The 17,937-nt window shown below is 40.1% G+C and overlaps 1 protein-coding gene across 1 annotated transcript in view; it reads right to left on the bottom strand.

The window, feature by feature from the left end:
- Positions 1-17,937, bottom strand: part of cwc22 (CWC22 spliceosome associated protein homolog) — a 69,669-nt gene that overhangs the window by 38,303 nt on the left and 13,429 nt on the right. The window contains exons 3-12 of the mRNA XM_072685406.1: positions 16,961-17,160; positions 15,848-15,903; positions 14,953-15,063; positions 12,348-12,605; positions 9,028-9,156; positions 7,264-7,432; positions 4,060-4,113; positions 3,758-3,893; positions 2,899-3,105; positions 1,831-1,893 (exon numbers count right to left, since the gene is read on the bottom strand). Of these exons, the coding sequence (XP_072541507.1) occupies positions 1,831-1,893; positions 2,899-3,105; positions 3,758-3,893; positions 4,060-4,113; positions 7,264-7,432; positions 9,028-9,156; positions 12,348-12,605; positions 14,953-15,063; positions 15,848-15,903; positions 16,961-17,160 (1,383 nt within the window). The remainder of the gene's footprint in view (positions 1-1,830; positions 1,894-2,898; positions 3,106-3,757; positions 3,894-4,059; positions 4,114-7,263; positions 7,433-9,027; positions 9,157-12,347; positions 12,606-14,952; positions 15,064-15,847; positions 15,904-16,960; positions 17,161-17,937) is intronic.

Below are 17,937 nucleotides of genomic sequence, written 5' to 3'. Positions count from 1 at the left end.
TAAAGTCAGTGGTCAGTGAGTGTCTACCTGTAATTAACTCTATATAACATTAGAATAAACCCAAATAAACATAAAGTCAGTGGTCAGTGAGAGCGTCTACCTGTAATTAACTCTATATAACATTAGAATAAACCCAAATAAACATAAAGTCAGTGGTCAGTGAGAGCGTCTACCTGTAATTAACTCTATATAACATTAGAATAAACCCAAATAAACATAAAGTCAGTGGTCAGTGAGAGTGTCTACCTGTAATTAACTCTATATAACATTAGAATAAACCCAAATAAACATAGTCAGTGTTCAGTGAGAGCGTCTACCTGTAATTAACTCTATATAACATTAGAATAAACCCAAATAAACAAAGTCAGTGGTCAGTGAGAGCGTCTACCTGTAATTAACTCTATATAACATTAGAATAAACCCAAATAAACATAAAGTCAGTGGTCAGTGAGAGTGTCTACCTGTAATTAACTCTATATAACATTAGAATAAACCCAAATAAACATAAAGTCAGTGGTCAGTGAGAGTGTCTACCTGTAATTAACTTTATATAACATTAGAATAAACCCAAATAAACATAAAGTAAGTGTTCAGTGAGAGTGTCTACCTGTAATTAACTCTATATAACATTAGAATAAACCCAAATAAACATAAAGTCAGTGGTCAGTGAGAGTGTCTACCTGTAATTAACTTTATATAACATTAGAATAAACCCAAATAAACATAAAGTAAGTGTTCAGTGAGAGTGTCTACCTGTAATTAACTCTATATAACATTAGAATAAACCCAAATAAACATAAAGTCAGTGGTCAGTGAGAGTGTCTACCTGTAATTAACTCTATATAACATTAGAATAAACCCAAATAAACATAGTCAGTGGTCAGTGAGAGTGTCTACCTGTAATTAACTCTATATAACATTAGAATAAACCCAAATAAACATAGTCAGTGGTCAGTGAGAGTGTCTACCTGTAATTAACTCTATATAACATTAGAATAAACCCAAATAAACATAGTCAGTGAGAGTATCTACCTGTAATTAACTCTGTATAACATTAGAATAAACCCAAATAAACATAAAGTCAGTGGTCAGTGAGAGTGTCTACCTGTAAAACTCTATATAACATTAGAATAAACCCAAATAAACATAAAGTCAGTGGTCAGTGAGAGTGTCTACCTGTAATTAACTCTATATAACATTAGAATAAACCCTGACTGGCTGTTCAGAGTAAAGGCATTTTAGAGGCATTCTAGTGCGATCAGCTTTTCTCTTTTCCAGTTGTTACAGATGTGTGTGGGTTTCATAGAGTCATGTAAACCAATGGGAATGTGAGACTACTTGATTCAGCAGGTCGAGGAATCCCACTGCAGTTTGAGCAGATATATGATTGAGTTATTTGCAATTATTAAAACCTTATTTGATAGGAATTTTTTTTATAGGATTTTTAGGTGTGCACGACTCTTAGCAGAGAGTAGAGACACGGAGGAAGAACGCCTCGCCTCCATAAATCAGATCCCGATCCCCCCCCCAAAAAAACCCCAAAAAACCCCACCAGGATACCCAGCGCTTCTACCAACTCTGAAAACGCACGTCAGTAGCCATGTTCACAAACATGCATTACTAATCCTGTCCGCCCGGTTGGTGGTTGGTTTCTTGCTTGCTTTTTGAAGCAAATTGCCTAATGAAGGCAATTTTTCAGGGCTCTGGCATGAAGCCTTCAGTCAAACAACCAACTGCGCTGAATCCCCTGCTCCTGCTCACAATGCTAAATACACTGTAAGCGCTACAAAAGCCTAATGGCCTTCATCTCGTCTAACGTCCTCAACTTACCCTTTTTAATTGTCTTGTACTTCTCTTCATTCTCCAAGAAGTCCGGATCCAGCTTGAAGACATCTGTTAAAAGAAAAATAAATAAATAAATAAATAAATAGCTGCGCTGTAACAGCAGTCATTCGTTTGCAATTTTACAGCAATTAAGCTGGCTAGATGTAATCAGAGGCAATTACCCATAAAGAAGAATTCACTGTGTATTAGGCTTAATTCATAAAAAAAAGCCTTAATGTGATAATGACTCTTCTCGCACCCCAAAGGCCTGCTTGGTGTAGCTTTTCAATTACAGTCGATTGTCTTCAAAGCACGAAAGCTTATGTGCAGACTGAACAAACAGAGCTAAGCAGAGAGACGGAGGCGTAAACGCTGTAATTGAAAATGCAAAAGGCTCCAATTACACACGCAGAGCAGATTCTTCATTCTGCTGCTGAAGAGCTCGGCCCCGGGCGGGTTTAGACTGGGGGGGATAGAGACGTTCACAAGAACCGCAGCTTGACAATTACCTGACCGGAGGCTTGTAGGCCAGTGAGTGCAGCAGTCAATTTACCTTTTAGCTCAATCACAAGGCTACTGCTGAGTGGGGATAGCCAGTAAAACCACGGCATTGACTGAACATCAGTGTCATCAAGAACAGTCCTGGAGAGTCATCGCACCGAATGAGCCGAGAGCTTCGCCTGTCCTACTGCATCAGTGCTTGATCCCAGTATTTAGAGCGATTTATGAGCAGAGGTGTCAAGTAATGACGTGTAAATTCTTCGTTATCTTACTTAAGTAGAAATGTTGGTTATCTAAACTTTACTTTTTTACTTTTAATTTAACTTTTATTCTTACATTTTTAAAATGTACTGACTTCTGTATTCAGTAGAGTCTAAGATTAGAGGATCTTCTGGATTCTAGCTGATATAAACTAGATAAGGGTATTTTCTGAGTGACCAATGAAGCTCTGCTGTAAGTCGCTCTGCTAAATGGATGTAAGTCTGCAATGTAAATTAATTATCTATTTTAATACACTGACCTATGCACTGATGCGTAAAGCTGATGAAGTAAGTTAAACTAGATTGCTCTTACTCAGCATGTCCTCCTGGTTGTACTCGTCTTCTAAGGGAAGCATGTGAGTGAACTGGTCTTCTTCCTCCACTAGGTCCAAACCATCTGGGATGACCGGGTGGTCTTTAAAACCGTCCTTCCTGATGGCGAACATCACCTCAATCATGTACTGAACGCGCTTATCAATCTCCGACTCGTGGAGGATGTTCCTCAGGCGCTCAAAGATGGCTGTGGGTGGAAAAAAAAAAATATATATATATATTTACAGATATAGACAGAAGAAACACTAAGAGCCCATTACTCATTTCATTCAATCACAAAGAAAACACTATTTACTAGCAGTGGGAGAAAGGAAATTGCTAAATAATCCGCGCTATTGTAGAAAAACTGCAGCAGGAAATGTGCAGACAGTGCCAACTTCATATTGCATTATCAGGGCAAGAGCTCTTCAAGGTAAGAGCAGCTCCCCAACGTTACATTTGCTGCAGATATATATTGAAAGGGTTTCACAGCAGAGGTTGGAGCCGGCGAATAAATTATCCCATCAATTATTCATGCAAGTTATGTCACTTTTATCAATGGCCGGTATGAAGGTCAGCTTCTACTTCCCACGCTGAAGGAACGTAGGAAACGCAGCTGGAGTTCAATTAGAGCCACGCTCAAGGTCTAAATATCATTGTACCGACTGTGTCGGACTTAAAGCAGCATAGACGTGGGTTCCTCCCTATTAAACAGCAGCTTAAGGCTCATTAACACGAGGGCATTTGTGAACCAAGCTCAAGTTCCTCTGTAAAAAGAGTCCCTCAGAATCAATTTTAGAGGCGAGACTAATTTAGTGTGTAATATATATATATTTAGAGAGAGAGGGAGAGAGGTGTACCATTAATGCCGCGAGGGGAAATCTCAGTGAGTTTGAGGCCACACTCTTTCAGAAAGCTTATGGACACCTCCACACTGTCATCAGTGGGCCGCTCAAGCAGCAGGGTCAGCATCTCCAAACAAAGAACCTCATGAGCCTTAAGAACCAAAGACAAAACACAAACTACAGGTCAGTCCAATATTTGTGTTCAACACCTTTTAATCCACCCACACAGAACACCTCTAAAACTCACTTAACATTAGTAGAAACCTCCTGCCTGTAATTCTTTTTTAAAGATAAAGGTTGGAAGATAAAGCACGTACCACGTTCTGATTGATGAGATGGGCCACAAACTTGGAGGCTGTGAGGCACTGTTGCTGTAAAGCAAGAACAAAATATCTCAATAAGCTCCTAATACACACTGCAAATCATGAGCTGACCAGTCTTCAGTCTGAAAAGTTGCTCACTTTCCATTAGGGAAGCACCGATACGATATTAGGATCGGGTATCGGTCCCGATATTAACAAAATTAGCTGGACTGGGTATCGGATAATTAGGCCGATCCATGGACAATGGCAATTTAGTACATATATTACTGTGTGTTAATTTGTTTACTTTATATAATATATGTTGAAGTCAATCCTGATGCCTTAAGTCTCTCCCACATGGTGAGATGTATACGGTTTATTAATTCAATGGTATGCAATGGTATCGACCGATATGCAAAGTTTTTGTATTGGTATCGAAACTGAAAAAGCCGGATCGGTGAATCCCTACTTTCCATAATAAGAAGAATACACGTAGAAGTAGGATATGGGCCCTTTAGAAACAGTAGTGCCGAAGCCATTAGAGCTCAGAACAAGGCGAGAGATCTCTCTCAGAGGTATCTGTACAGCCGCCTGTGCTTTCTTAAGAGCGCTGCCAGCTCCTGCTGATGTAAACATTCAGAAATCTAACAGTGAGAGACGTCTGCATGCCTGTGTCCTCCTTAGAGGACTCCTTCAGATCAACGCAGCTTTCACGCACACAGGCAGAGCGTCGACGTGCATTGTGGAGATGATGCAGTGGGGGATTCAAGGTAAGAGCATGTTGAAAAGACATGTCAGGGCTGCCAGAATTACTCAATTAAACCTGGTTAAAAAAACATCTATTAAAATTGACCTTGATGAGTCAATAATTAGTTAGTAAGCTGTATGAAAATTACGCAGATTTTAAATTCCTCTACTGCTCAGTCTGGTGGACTTCCACATTCATATCCACATTTCCCCCCTGTGTTTATATGCTTTCATAACCTTTTAATATAATTGAACTGAGTCATTTTAGAGTTTTCATTAAAGAAAATTACTGCAATATTAATAGGGATGCACCGATACCACTTTTCCCCTTCCGATACCGATACCAGATTTTCAAGTATCTGCCAATACAGGGTATGGATACCAACTCTGACTAATACTGGATACCTGGCTCTAAATCCTGATATTTATAGTGTTCCACTTTTTTATTTTTTATCCCAATAAGATCTAATTAGAGCTGGGCAATAAGATGATATGTTATCGTATCGTGATAAATTTTATCTTGATAACAATAAGCTTTACAATAAGAGACTGTTAAAAAACCCTGATCAGCTGCAGGTTTCATTATTAACAGTGTAATTAGACTGAAGGGTTCATTAGATGAAGAGCAGCAGATGTTGAGTAGAAATCACTGTATTTAGTACAGGAGAGGATCTGAATCTGTCCCTGCTGATGTATTTAGTCTGTGATTTACACGTATAGTGATAAATATCGTTAAATATCATATAGTATTTTTACCATTTCGCCCAGTCCTAGCTCAAATGAGATTTTACTGTGTTTACTGGTTACGAGTAACAGCTCGTTTGAAAAGTTTCAGAGCTATAAAAATCTAAAAATGGCCACAGTGCAGAAACACGGGCAGGTAGGGAAGCGTAATCTCGCTAAGATTGGCCGAACAGCTTTTAACTGCTGTTTAAATTCCAATTTCACCAGTTTAGAAACAGGAAGTGCTTCTGCAGCAAATTTCACATTCAGAAAGATGCTAAACTTCAGTGTTTCCTTTAAACAAGCTGCTGTACTCTGAAACTTCTGGCTTCAGATCCATTAAAAACACCACATGCAAACAGAAAGTGCTGAAAGTTTTATTAAATATCTGTTTAAGGGTGATAACTATACATATAGAAGAAATTATTAAATAAAGTATAAAATTAATAAAAGTAGGGCAGTGAGCTTCATTAGCGAGCTTCATGGTATCAGTGCTCTCTATTGCAATACCGATACGGTGTGTAAGAATCGGTATCAGCGCTAATACCGATACGGTATCAGTGCAACCCTAAATATTAAGTGTGACAAACAGTAACACATAAATCCATGTATATATGATTTTCAGCTACTTAATGATGTATTATTTGTTTTATAAGAAACTAAGAATTTCCATTTTGGTGTTTAATTATTGCTCCTATTTGTGTGGTTTTCCATTAAAGCTCTGGTTATTGGAATATAGAGAAATTAACAGCCCTAATTTCAGTGTACAACCTTTTCACCTTCATTTTGAAATAATTGTGAAATATTGGAAAACTAAGCACAGTTTATTGCGAGTTATCTAAACCATTTTGTATTGTTTGGCCTTTTTACAAACTCCATCTTTCACTCGTGTCATTTTGTATTTTTAATGGAGAAGCCAAAGGCTAATTCCCAGCATGTTGAACAAAATGAGCTGTCAAAACAATTTGATCACTCAATTATTAAGGTTCCATGCTTTTATAACACTAAATTACTACATCTGTGCATTTAATATGGTCACAGATATCATAAAACTTAATAATCGAATACAAAGTCTCGACCTTTATATAATTATAATATAATATATTACTACAGAGAACTCATTTCAGGTTGATCATCACTAATTACTTTGTACAAGTTTGGACCTCTCAGTTCAGTTCAGTGTGAGTACCGGACACTGGAGTGGGACTGACCCTGGTTTCCATTCATTTCATCTGAACAGACCATTGCGCAGTTTTTTTTCCATCCAGTGCCGTACAGCGCCCCCCTGAGGTCCAAACAGGACTACAGTTAGCATAGCAATACTCCTAAAGCACTTAATTTCCCACAATACCATACAAATCCAACGGCTTACAGCTTAAAGTTTTTAGGTGGCACAGCTAAATGACCATCAATCCCCCTAATAGCGTATACCCTGTATTCTCCATGTCCATGGACTGTCCACTCCAAAAAGTGAACCCAAACCATGGCGGTTCTGTACGACTATGCATACTGTTAAACCCCTAGTAATAATAACATTGAGTTAAGTGTATAAGTATTATATTTGTGTGTTTTACATGATTGGGAAATGATTACAATATCAAGCTGCTTCCATTAAAACTAACATTAATAATTATCATTTCTATGAATATGTTTAAGAGTTGATTATTTGGTGTTACATTAAAGCTGTGACGATTTTAATGAAGACACATGAAGACCTTCTACGCAGCCGGCCTTTTTTAAACCTTTTACCTTGTCGTTCCTCCTGTAGCCTTTACGGAAGTTGAGGATGAGCCTCTTCAGGATCAGTTCTCCGATCTGAGGGAACTTAGAGTTGATGATGGCCACCACAGCAGCGTAGACGTGTGTGAAGATGGGAGATGCGCTCTGGGCCTGAAGAACAGACCTCGCTAGCAGACCCCTGAAACACAGCGACGGCCATATTTTACAGTCATTTTAAATTTGCCTGCCGTAGAGATTTATTTTCACTTACACAGACGGCAAAGCCACATATCACCGATCATCTTTTACCCTTAGAAGGTAAAGCCATCACTTTTTCAGCAGTGACGAGTAACTACCAACAAGTACATCCCAAGGCTCTTCAAATGTGTGATGGTAACGAAGGCTATTCCATCAGCAGAACTGACAGAATGGCTACTGAAGGTCCCCCTGTTGCAAAGCTACAGACCAGCCTAAGTGCCCATGCTAACCCCCGTCTACCGTTGAAAGTGTGGGCACACTTGGACGGCTGGAAACCTGTGTGCTGTTGTCCTGTAAGGGGCTCTGGTCTGGATCTACGTCATATTGACCTTCCAACTGGCAGTAGTTAAAAAAAAGAGGCATACAGGCATACAGCAAATTAGGCAACACTTTCTTTTACACTGTCTGTGTAAATGAAATTAAATCTCTACACCAGACGGCAAAGCCACATATCACTGATTATCTTTTACCCTTAGAAGGTAAAGCCATCACTTTTTTTTACGTATAAATTTAATGTGAATTCCTTCAAAATTCACTTTATATTAAATGCAAGTGGAGAAATTCTGTAGAAACTTACACAAAGAGATATTTTATAATGATTTGGATTAGATAAGTGTAACATTTGTCAATCTAACATTTGTATTATGTAAACAGAAAAGAATGTACAAGCAATTTATTGCATAACTACTTTACAGTCAACGTAACTTGCTAATTTAGTAATTATTTGTAATTATAAACCAGTACAGGGACACATACAGATGCTTTCTTTAATGACCTCCCGTTCTAACCCCATAGGCATTATTAATATGGAGCCGGTCCCCCTTTGCTCTCAGCTCTACCAGCAGCAGCAGGTCTGGAGCTCTGCTGCAGTTACTGAGTCAGTTGGAGGCTTTTCTGCACTCTGGTCTGAGCTCAGCACTCGGCCCTGACCCCGCTCTGTAACTTTACGTGGTCTGACAGACACTCGGTGGACACTGAGCTGCTCTCTGTGAGCTGTTCCTCCTAAACTCTTCCACTGTTCAATAATAACACCACTCACAGCTGATGGAGGAAGATCTAGGAGGGAGGAGATTTCACCAGCTGACTTGTTGTTGTTGGTGCAGCGGTGTCTCCTATTACATACAGAACCACACTGGAGCTCAGTGAGCTCTTCAGAACCTCCCGTTCTTTCACTGATGTGTGGAAGAAAGGCAGACTGCAGGGCTAGGGGCTTGATTTTATACATGGGACGGAATGACACACCTGAATTCAGTGATTAAGAGAGGTGTCCCAATACTTTTGTCTATTTAGTGTGTTTTTTTTTACAGCAAGATGACAGTAAAGCATTAATGTATTAAATAGATGATAATCAACCCCTCCAAAAACACTATAGACTGAAGCCTAACCGCTCAATCCATCAGTCAGTTCTCCATCAATCAATTCTCTAATGGCCTACAATAACTTACATACCCCACTGCACAGACTAATGGAACTTGTTTGGGAAACACTGTGTGTGCTGAGAATAATACTTGGTCCACAACACTAAGCGATTCTTACCTGCCCCTCACAATGTTCTCCTGCAGCAGCTCCTGGATGATGTTGGCGATGTTGGAGACGTTCACCTTGTTGATGAGACCGTTGATGGACTTCTTCAGGGCCTCCCAGCTCATCCTCTGGTACGCCAGGCTACATGGAGGAGGAAAAAACTAAAATTAGAGGAGAAAATAGACTAGTGATTATCGTGGCGGGAGACGCAGGAGAAACGATCTGCAATAAAGACCCGGTCGACTTTGCTGAGGGCCAGATCATCTCCAAAAATGTGATGGGTAACTACCAACAAGTAAATCCCAAGGCTCTTCAAATGTGTGATGGTAATGAAGGTTATTCCATTAGCCGAACTGACAGAACGGCTACTGAAGGGCCCCCCCCCGCTGCATAGCTACAGACCAGCCCGAGTGCCCATGCTAACCCCCGTCTACTGTTGAAAGTGTGGGCTGTTGTCCTGTAAGGGACTCTGAATCACATCCACCTTCCAACTGGCAACTAGCTGATGCTACTGTCAGATACCATAGGGACCTTCATAAATACTGCAGAGTGGTCTGCTTTGGCAGCATACAGCAAATTAGGCATACAATCTTAATGTTTTGGCTCACTGGTGTATATAAAATGCTATTAGGGTATGGATCATCAGCAGCAAATGAAACCATGCCCTGGAACAATCGTCCCGGACACTGAAGGCTAACCAGAATGTATATGGAAGTCAGATCCAGAGCTGCTGAGGAATTGTGCACTGATGGACCACACCACCACCACAGGAGTCCGGGCTTCCACCATCTGACCCAGACGGATTGTATTTACGGTCTTATCGGGCACGACCCGTTAACATGGCCACAGTCTTAAATTTTAGCATCTTCCTTTATTGCCCTGTAACAGACACCAGACAGGGGCTCGATTGAAAGGGCACAATTTACAGGCCCTCAGAGTCGGGACAGAACAGCACCAGGGCTGTCGCGCCTCCTCTCTGAAAGTGCTGACTGTGTGTGTGTGTGTGTGTGTGTATATATATATATAATATATAAAAAGTCCTGCCGGGAGCCTCAGACCACAGCCTGTTCTACTCTCTCTGTCAGTGTCCTTCGCTGCTCCTGAGAACTTCAGAGGGGTGACTTTAGCACACACACTACAATTTCTTTCAAAATATGAACTACTTATATCCATAAAGTATGTAAACAAATAAAAAATATCATTAAAAATACAGTCTTTTAGTTAAAAATAGTCTGATTAATTTTCTTTTGGTCACAGATCAAATATAGTTCAATCTAAATTGGTCATTATTCTAACACAAGGTCGTACAGTACAACAGAAACACTGTTAGGCTAAATTCTCCAGTGCAGTCATCGGTAAGGGTCGTGAGATAATACTACAAGGACAATAGACAAAGCACAGGACAGGCTGCACAGACAATAAGTACAATAAACTATAAATACAATTCAGTAAATAAAAATGTGCAGAGTCTGCAGAAGCCAGGTCTGTGATTTAAGGTGGAAACTCATCTCTGCACTAAAATGTAAACTATATTAATATGCAGTGATAACTGTGTTTGTGTTTATTACCAGATTAAAACCCCCAAAATATAAAACCATCACCACCTTCACATACATTGTTACACCCTTTTCTTATGCGTTACTGTCTTTTGAAGCCTAAAACATCTAAATTTTACCGATATATTTATCTCACTCCAGTTTACACTGTAAAAAGGTAACCTTATCCATGTCCTTGCTAGTTTGTGCTGACGACTTTCTTTAAGTCCAGCGAGTGAACGACTGTCACTCCCAGCAAGTGGACCAAAGTGGCTAGTGTTAAAAGTCTGAGCCACTGCTGCCAATACTGGATTGAGAATTATCCTTCCAATAACCATCAGCACCCATGTCCAGTCAGAACTGAAGTTGGGCAACCAGATATTCTATCAGTCTTGTGATCCCGAATATTAAAAATGTTATTTTTAAACAAAATATAAACACAATTTGAATATTTTCTATCACAATACTGATAGAATATCTGGTTGCCCACCTTCAGTTCTGACTGGACATGGGTGTTATTAATGGTTATGGTGGTTACTGGATTTTAGCAGCAGTGGCTCAGACTTTGAACACTACTTACAATCTACCCCTAGATAAAGATTTCTCCAGAAGTCAATGCATAAGTATGTTGTGCTATTAATAATACATTCTGAAGTTATAATAAATAAATAAATAAATAATAAATATTTCAGAACGGCACATTCAGATGGCAACCAATATATTGTACAGCTCTATCTCAGAGCATGTAAAGAACATCGTTCCACTACAAAAGGTACAACTGTTTAACTGGAAGTAGATGAGCAAATAATTACAAATTTTACAAATCTGGAATAAAATATAAAATCTGAAACTTGCATGTCAAAACCACTGTTCATCATTAGAAAATAATAATTAAAAAAAAGTTATTATTATCATTATACTGCATTCAGCTTAATCCTGCTGTTGATCTCAATTTCGCAGCTGCAAAGTTCAGAGCCTAATTACAGTAATTCAACTGCCTATAAAGTTACCACAACCCTACCCCTCAACCACTAAAACCCTTATTATTTTTTTTGGATTCTGTAATAACGATGAACAAATTTTTCTCTGTCTTTATATATATATATATATATATATATATATATATATATATATATATATATATATATATATATATATATGCCATAAAATGCCATTTAAAACCTGGTTTGGTTCAAAAACAATGCCAAAGCTGCACCCTGGACTTTCTAAAAATATGAGCACCCCTGAATAATTCTACAGCATTCTGCTTAATCCTGCCGTTCAGCAAAATCTCCATTACGCAGCTGCATTGTCTGAACGTTGAAGTTCACAAATAGCCACAAACACCAACACAGCCAAACACCATTTTCTATCATTTTCCAGCTACATGGATAAATCTGTCATTTTAATTCCAAATATTGGAAGAATTCTCTGACCCGTTCTCAGGAACTCCGATCCATGAGTCCAATCAGACCGGCTCAGGCTGGGGATACTGGTTCACTCTGAGCATCTACAGATACCGAACCTCACACCCTGAGGGAGAAACTACATTTCTCGCTCCTGTGCCTCCGTTCTGCACCTTCACCGAATTCTTAAAGACATCCTCACTGCTGGCGATCCGTCCGTTTTCTTCCTCACCTCAGGAACTCCTTTCAAATTCCTTCTCACTCCAGGTTTGTTTGCTGGCCAACCTTAGATCTTATTTTCAGTGCAAAAGTGAAGGAAAACAAACTTCAGACAGAACCATGGCTCTTTAAACTATCCCTTTGAGGCCAGTGGTCAGTGTGTGAAACTGACCTGCTCTTGTCGGTGATCTGGGCCTGCATCATGCGGAGTTTGGCTGGGGGGATGTAGGCTCCTCCAGTGCGGGTGAGGATGGGGTCCAACTCCTCCTTCTTCCTCTTCACCGGAGGCTCCTCACCAGGGGGTTTCTCTTTTTCTGACGGGGATGCGGACCTGGCCCTCCGGAGTCGATCCCGATCGGACCTGTGGTCGCCTCGATCCCGCTCTCGGCTGTACCGTCGCTCTGCGCGATCTCGGTCACGCTCCCGAGACCTGACAGAAGAAGAGAAGAGCTGCTGAGCTGCACTGAGAAACACCACCATAACTCCATATGCTTTACTTTCCACTCACAGAAAAAGTTTGACAGAAATTTGCAGACGCTGCTGTATGTAATGTCTATAGTGGGAAAAAATACATGCATTTGAAGCGTAGAGATGTGACTGTGACTTTGGCACACACTACAACTGTTAAAAATTGGGCAGAGAGTACGTATTTGGAAAGTTGCCGGTTCAACTTGGGGAGAAAATGGGTTTTATTTTTTTTTTTTATTTATTTTTTTTACTACTTAAGCTACTTATTTACATAAATATATAAACAAATATAAAAATACTTAAGTACTTCTTTCAGTTTTAAAATAGCCTGAGAATTTTCTTACGGTCACAGATGAGCAACTATAATCTTCAATCTTATTTAGTCATTATAGTAATACAGGGTTGTACAGTGCAGTTGTACAGTGCAGTCATTGGTCGTGGGACAATAGTGCAAGGACCATAGACAAAGCACAGGACAGGCTGCAGAGACAATAAGTACAATAAACAATAATAGACAATACGTACAATGCAGTAAATACAAATATGTACATGTGCAGAGTCTGCAGACGGCAGATCTGTGAGTTAAGGTGGAAACTCAGTCACTGCACTAATAAACTGTATAAATATGTAGTGCAGTGAATACAACTGGGGTGGGGGGGGGGGGGTATTAATGTGCAGAGTGCAGTTCAGGTGTAGGAATGTTGAGGATGACCAGGTCTTGTGTATTAAACCTGATTAAAACCCAAATAATAATAATAATAATAATAATAACAACAACAACAACACCCTTAGTTTTATGTAAAATATATCATATATAATATGATATGTATATATGTAATGTCATATGTAAAATATATCAATCAGTACTGATAACTGATCATCATCAATAAGGAAGCACAGTGATGTTAAAAACCACACTGGTCTGGGTAACTGGTTTTAGAGGCCTAAAAACACCAATTTCACATTTATTTCACTCCAGTTTACACTGTAAATGGGTAACCTTCTCCTTGTCCTTGCCAACTTCCCTGCTAGTTTGTGCTGTTCTGCTCAATGACTACTTTCTCCAAGTCCAGCGAGTGAACGACCGCCACCACCAGCAAGTGGACCAAAGTAGCTAGTGTTTAAAGTCTGAGAATTATCCTTCCAATAACCTCCATATTTGCAATTATCTGTAAATAATCTGTTCTATTATTTATATTGTGTATACAGTGGTAATTTATCTACGTTTTTGCATCCAAAACAGAATTTCTCCCCTGTGGGACTAATATATAATAAAGGATTATCTTATAATCAATAACACCTATGTCCAGTCGGAACTGAAGGTGGCCAACCTGATACTTTATGTCTTCTTATGTTATTTATTTTCTTCTGTCTTTTACTAACTACTAATTATGTAAAGCTGCTTTGTGACAACAACAGTTGTAAAAAGCTCTACAAATAAATTTGAATTGATATTTTATCAGTATTGTGATACCGAATTTTATAATTTTTTAATAAACACAATTTTAATATTTTGCATCACAATACTGATACAATATCAGGTTGCCCACCTTCAGTTCTGACTGGACATGGGTGTTAATTCTCAATCCAGTTTTAGCAGCAGTGGCTCAGACCTTTAACACTACCTACTACCTACAGCGCAGATTCAAAGCAGTCAATTCAGAATGCAAATTAAAGGTAAACTTAATTTATAATTAAATATTCAAATTTATTTACATAAACATTTTATAGTTACTGAATATTTTCAATGGCCGATCACCTTCTAATACAACCTGCAGGCCGCTGATGATGATCGAGAGTGGGGCTGTGGATGCCACATGGTATGGTAATGAATCATCGTGCAGTGCAGATGATTCAGACTTCGCTTTTTGGAACCAAACCTTTAAAACTCTGAATTCTCGTACAACCACTAGACGGCAATACAGACGCTAATGAAAAAAGAAAGATCTTCGAAAAATTTGTAAAATAAAAAAAGCTGCTGGTTAATCAACTACAACACGGCATAAAATGAAGAGTGAGGTTATTTAATATTAATATTAATTCATAACATTTTATATTATATTAAAATATCATTTTTGGCAATACAGAACATGACTGCAATGGCAAACACGGCAATAATTCTGACAGTACTTCCTGAAATTGGACCACAATAATGCCAGATCTTACCTAATTATTGTATTATTAATACTGTATATTTTAATTGTTGTTTTCCTCGTTTTTATACATAATACAAACATGCCTGTAGAAAAGCAGCTGCACCTCTGTGTGGTCGGTGGTGTTATTTTAAGGCTAAAACACTGCTCTCTCACCTGCGCCCTCGGTCTGAGTGATTCCGTGGAGACCGAGATCTGGATCTGGACCTGGACCTTGATCTGGATTCTCGAGAGCGAGAACGGGAACGGGACCTTGCACTTCCATCCCTGTGAAGCCAGGAAAGCAGTAAGAGGATTGTGTGCTGATGTTCGGGATTTCACAGAGCCCTGAGCACTCGTAACTGTTGTGGGGGTCACAATTCCTACTGTAACAGCTTTGCTCATACAGTGAGTTAAGTACAGTATACCGTATGGACAGAAGTATTGGGACACCTGCTCATTCCCCGTTTCTTCTAAAATCAAGGGTATTAAAAGAGCTGATCCTGCTTTTGTTGGAGTAACTGTGTCTACTGTCCAGAGAAGAAGACTTTCCACTAGATTTTGGACTTTGAAATTGCTGTGAGGATTTGATTGCATTTAGTGATAAGAGCGTTGATGAGGTCAGGATGTTGGATGATGATCACCACCACAACAACCTCATCATCCCCAACTCCCTAATTCATCCCAAAAGTGCTGGATGGAGCTCCACCACCACCATTCAGGAGAACACAGATCTTCCACTGCTCACAGCAGCTCAATGCTGGGGGGCTTTACACCCCTCTAGCCAATCGGTTAATGTTTATTTATCTGCTCCAGAGAGTCCTACTCTTTTGGAAGTACTTTTCTACATGGACTAGACAAGCTGTGTGCGTTTGTGCATTTGCACATCTGTGTCAGCAATGGGTGCAACTTAAAGCGTGCAGGAAAAGCTGGCTAGTTTAAACAGCAGGAAATCTAAAGCTGCAGGCTTTCCAAGTTTTCATTTTTCCCTCAGTTCCACACGGCAGGGATCTGGAGCTCTTCTGGGACAACTCTACTAGTAGATTCTTTTAAAATGCATTCGCGGTCTTACCTGTCTGCGGAGGAACTCCTTCGTCTTGGTCTACTGCGCTCATCCAGGGAGCCGCGCTGGAACAACAAGAAAAATAAGACATGAGGGACCGCAAGTGTGAAACTACACATGAAGAGAGCTGTGAAAAGGTTGGCAGAACAAAAACTCCATGCTAAATAAAGCCGGCGCTCTAGCACAGCCGTGCAGATTTGAGAAGCATCCCTGATACCAGTTTAAAGGAGCTGAAGCTTAGAATATCCTTATAATAATATCCTGATATGATATTACGGTCACCTATATAATCATGGGATATAACAGTGGGGGTATTAAAATGGGGCATAACAGTGGTGCCCTATGAGCTATTGATGCCAGAGGGGAACGACGACTCCAGCAAGCAGAACAGAGAAATCAACGCTCCACAGTGAAGCACTTAAGCTCTATAACCAACACCTACCATCACATAATACAGCCCACGCCACAACGCCTCGCTGGTGTCACCCGAGCCAAGGCTGGCTGTCTCTATCTAATGCTCTGGAGAGCCATGCATGAGTCTGAAGTCACCATGCCCAGTGCCATCCGGTAGATAGACGGGTATGAAGCCTAGGGTTGCAAAATTCTGGGAATTTTCAAAGTAGGGAAATTTACCATGGGGAATTAATGGGAATATTTGAAGCTAAAGGTGAGAAACTTACATATAGTTGGTAAAAATATACTAAAATATAATTTTGGCTAAAATAAATAGATTAAATTAGATATGATATCAAAAGAGTTGAATAGCAAAGCTGCTCCTCAATCCAAGCACACGGCACATTACACACTGCAGGGCTATTGAGAAGCCCACACCCCCTGCATCCACTGTCCAATCCTCCAGCACATGTCCAGCACATGTCCAGATGATTTCTACAAACCTGACACTCGAACTTGCTAGCTTGTGGGGAAACATACTTTATTTGATTTGATGTTAATAATAAATAATAAATTAAGTATTAATTCATGGTCACAGAAACCCCTCGAGACAAATCATATAGGTAGCTAGCCTTGGTAAACTAGTCCATGCACTAATGCTCTCCTCAAGGCCGAATGCCATCAAATCCTTGTAGTGTAAGGTCTGTGCAAATTCCAATCTCTACTGACCCTGATGTGAGCGATGCTGCTCTTCATCCTGTGCTTAATTCCGGCATCGCTGTCCTCCTCACTGCTGTCGCTGTCCGAGCCGCCGGATTCAGGGCTGGAGCTGGACGCTTGTCTGGGTGCTTTCTCCGGGCTCCCATCTCTGGAAGCAGCTCCGTCAGGCTCATCTCGTCTTCTCTCTGCAGGAGGACTACTGTCCCTCTCTGCACACAAAAACACAATCCCAGAGTGAGACATGGAGACAGCGGACAGGAGCTGACAGGACAATTATTAAAGAGGCAAGGCTCAGTTTTGAGCTGGGTGGGACACCCCCCGCCCCCCAAGCAGACCACCACTGAGAGACCTTAAGCAGCTCTGAATGCTTCACATGGACTAGATAATGGGATAGGAAAGTGCTACAAAGGTTTCAGGGCCATCTGGACCACCTTCACAGTTCTGCTAGACTGATAATAATAATAATAATAATAATAAACAGCCCAAGACCAGGCCTGTGACTCAGTAAGTCAGTATTTAGGTCTGTCATGATCATTATGTTGGCCATTGATGTGGATCATACATACATGTCCCAGAAATATCTGCGATAATCAAAGTGTGTCATATTAGGACCATTTCATGGCACTGATATAACGATAATATAATAATGCAATTAATTCTGAGGATGTCCACATTTTTTTGGACACCCCTTCTAATTTAGCTGTGGAGCAGTGGAAATGCAGTGCTCTCTGAAATGATGGATGGTGGTGCTCCATCCAGTACTTTTAGGATGTGTTGAGGAGTTGGGGATGATTAGGTGGGGTGGTGATGATCACCCAACATCCAGACCTCACTAACGCTGCTGTCGTTGAATGCAATCAAATGCTCACAGCAAGGCTCCTCCAAGTAGAAAAATCTAGTCAGAAGCCTTCTTTTCTGGACAGTAATGACAGTTACTCCAACAAAAGCAGGAGAAACTCTTTTAATAGCCTTGATTTTAGAAGAAA

Source organism: Salminus brasiliensis, chromosome 8 (assembly GCF_030463535.1).
Source record: "Salminus brasiliensis chromosome 8, fSalBra1.hap2, whole genome shotgun sequence".
Classification (NCBI taxonomy): Eukaryota; Metazoa; Chordata; class Actinopteri; order Characiformes; family Bryconidae; genus Salminus; species Salminus brasiliensis.
Note: the sequence above shows the minus strand (reverse complement) of the source record. Positions and strands in the feature narration are given on the sequence as shown.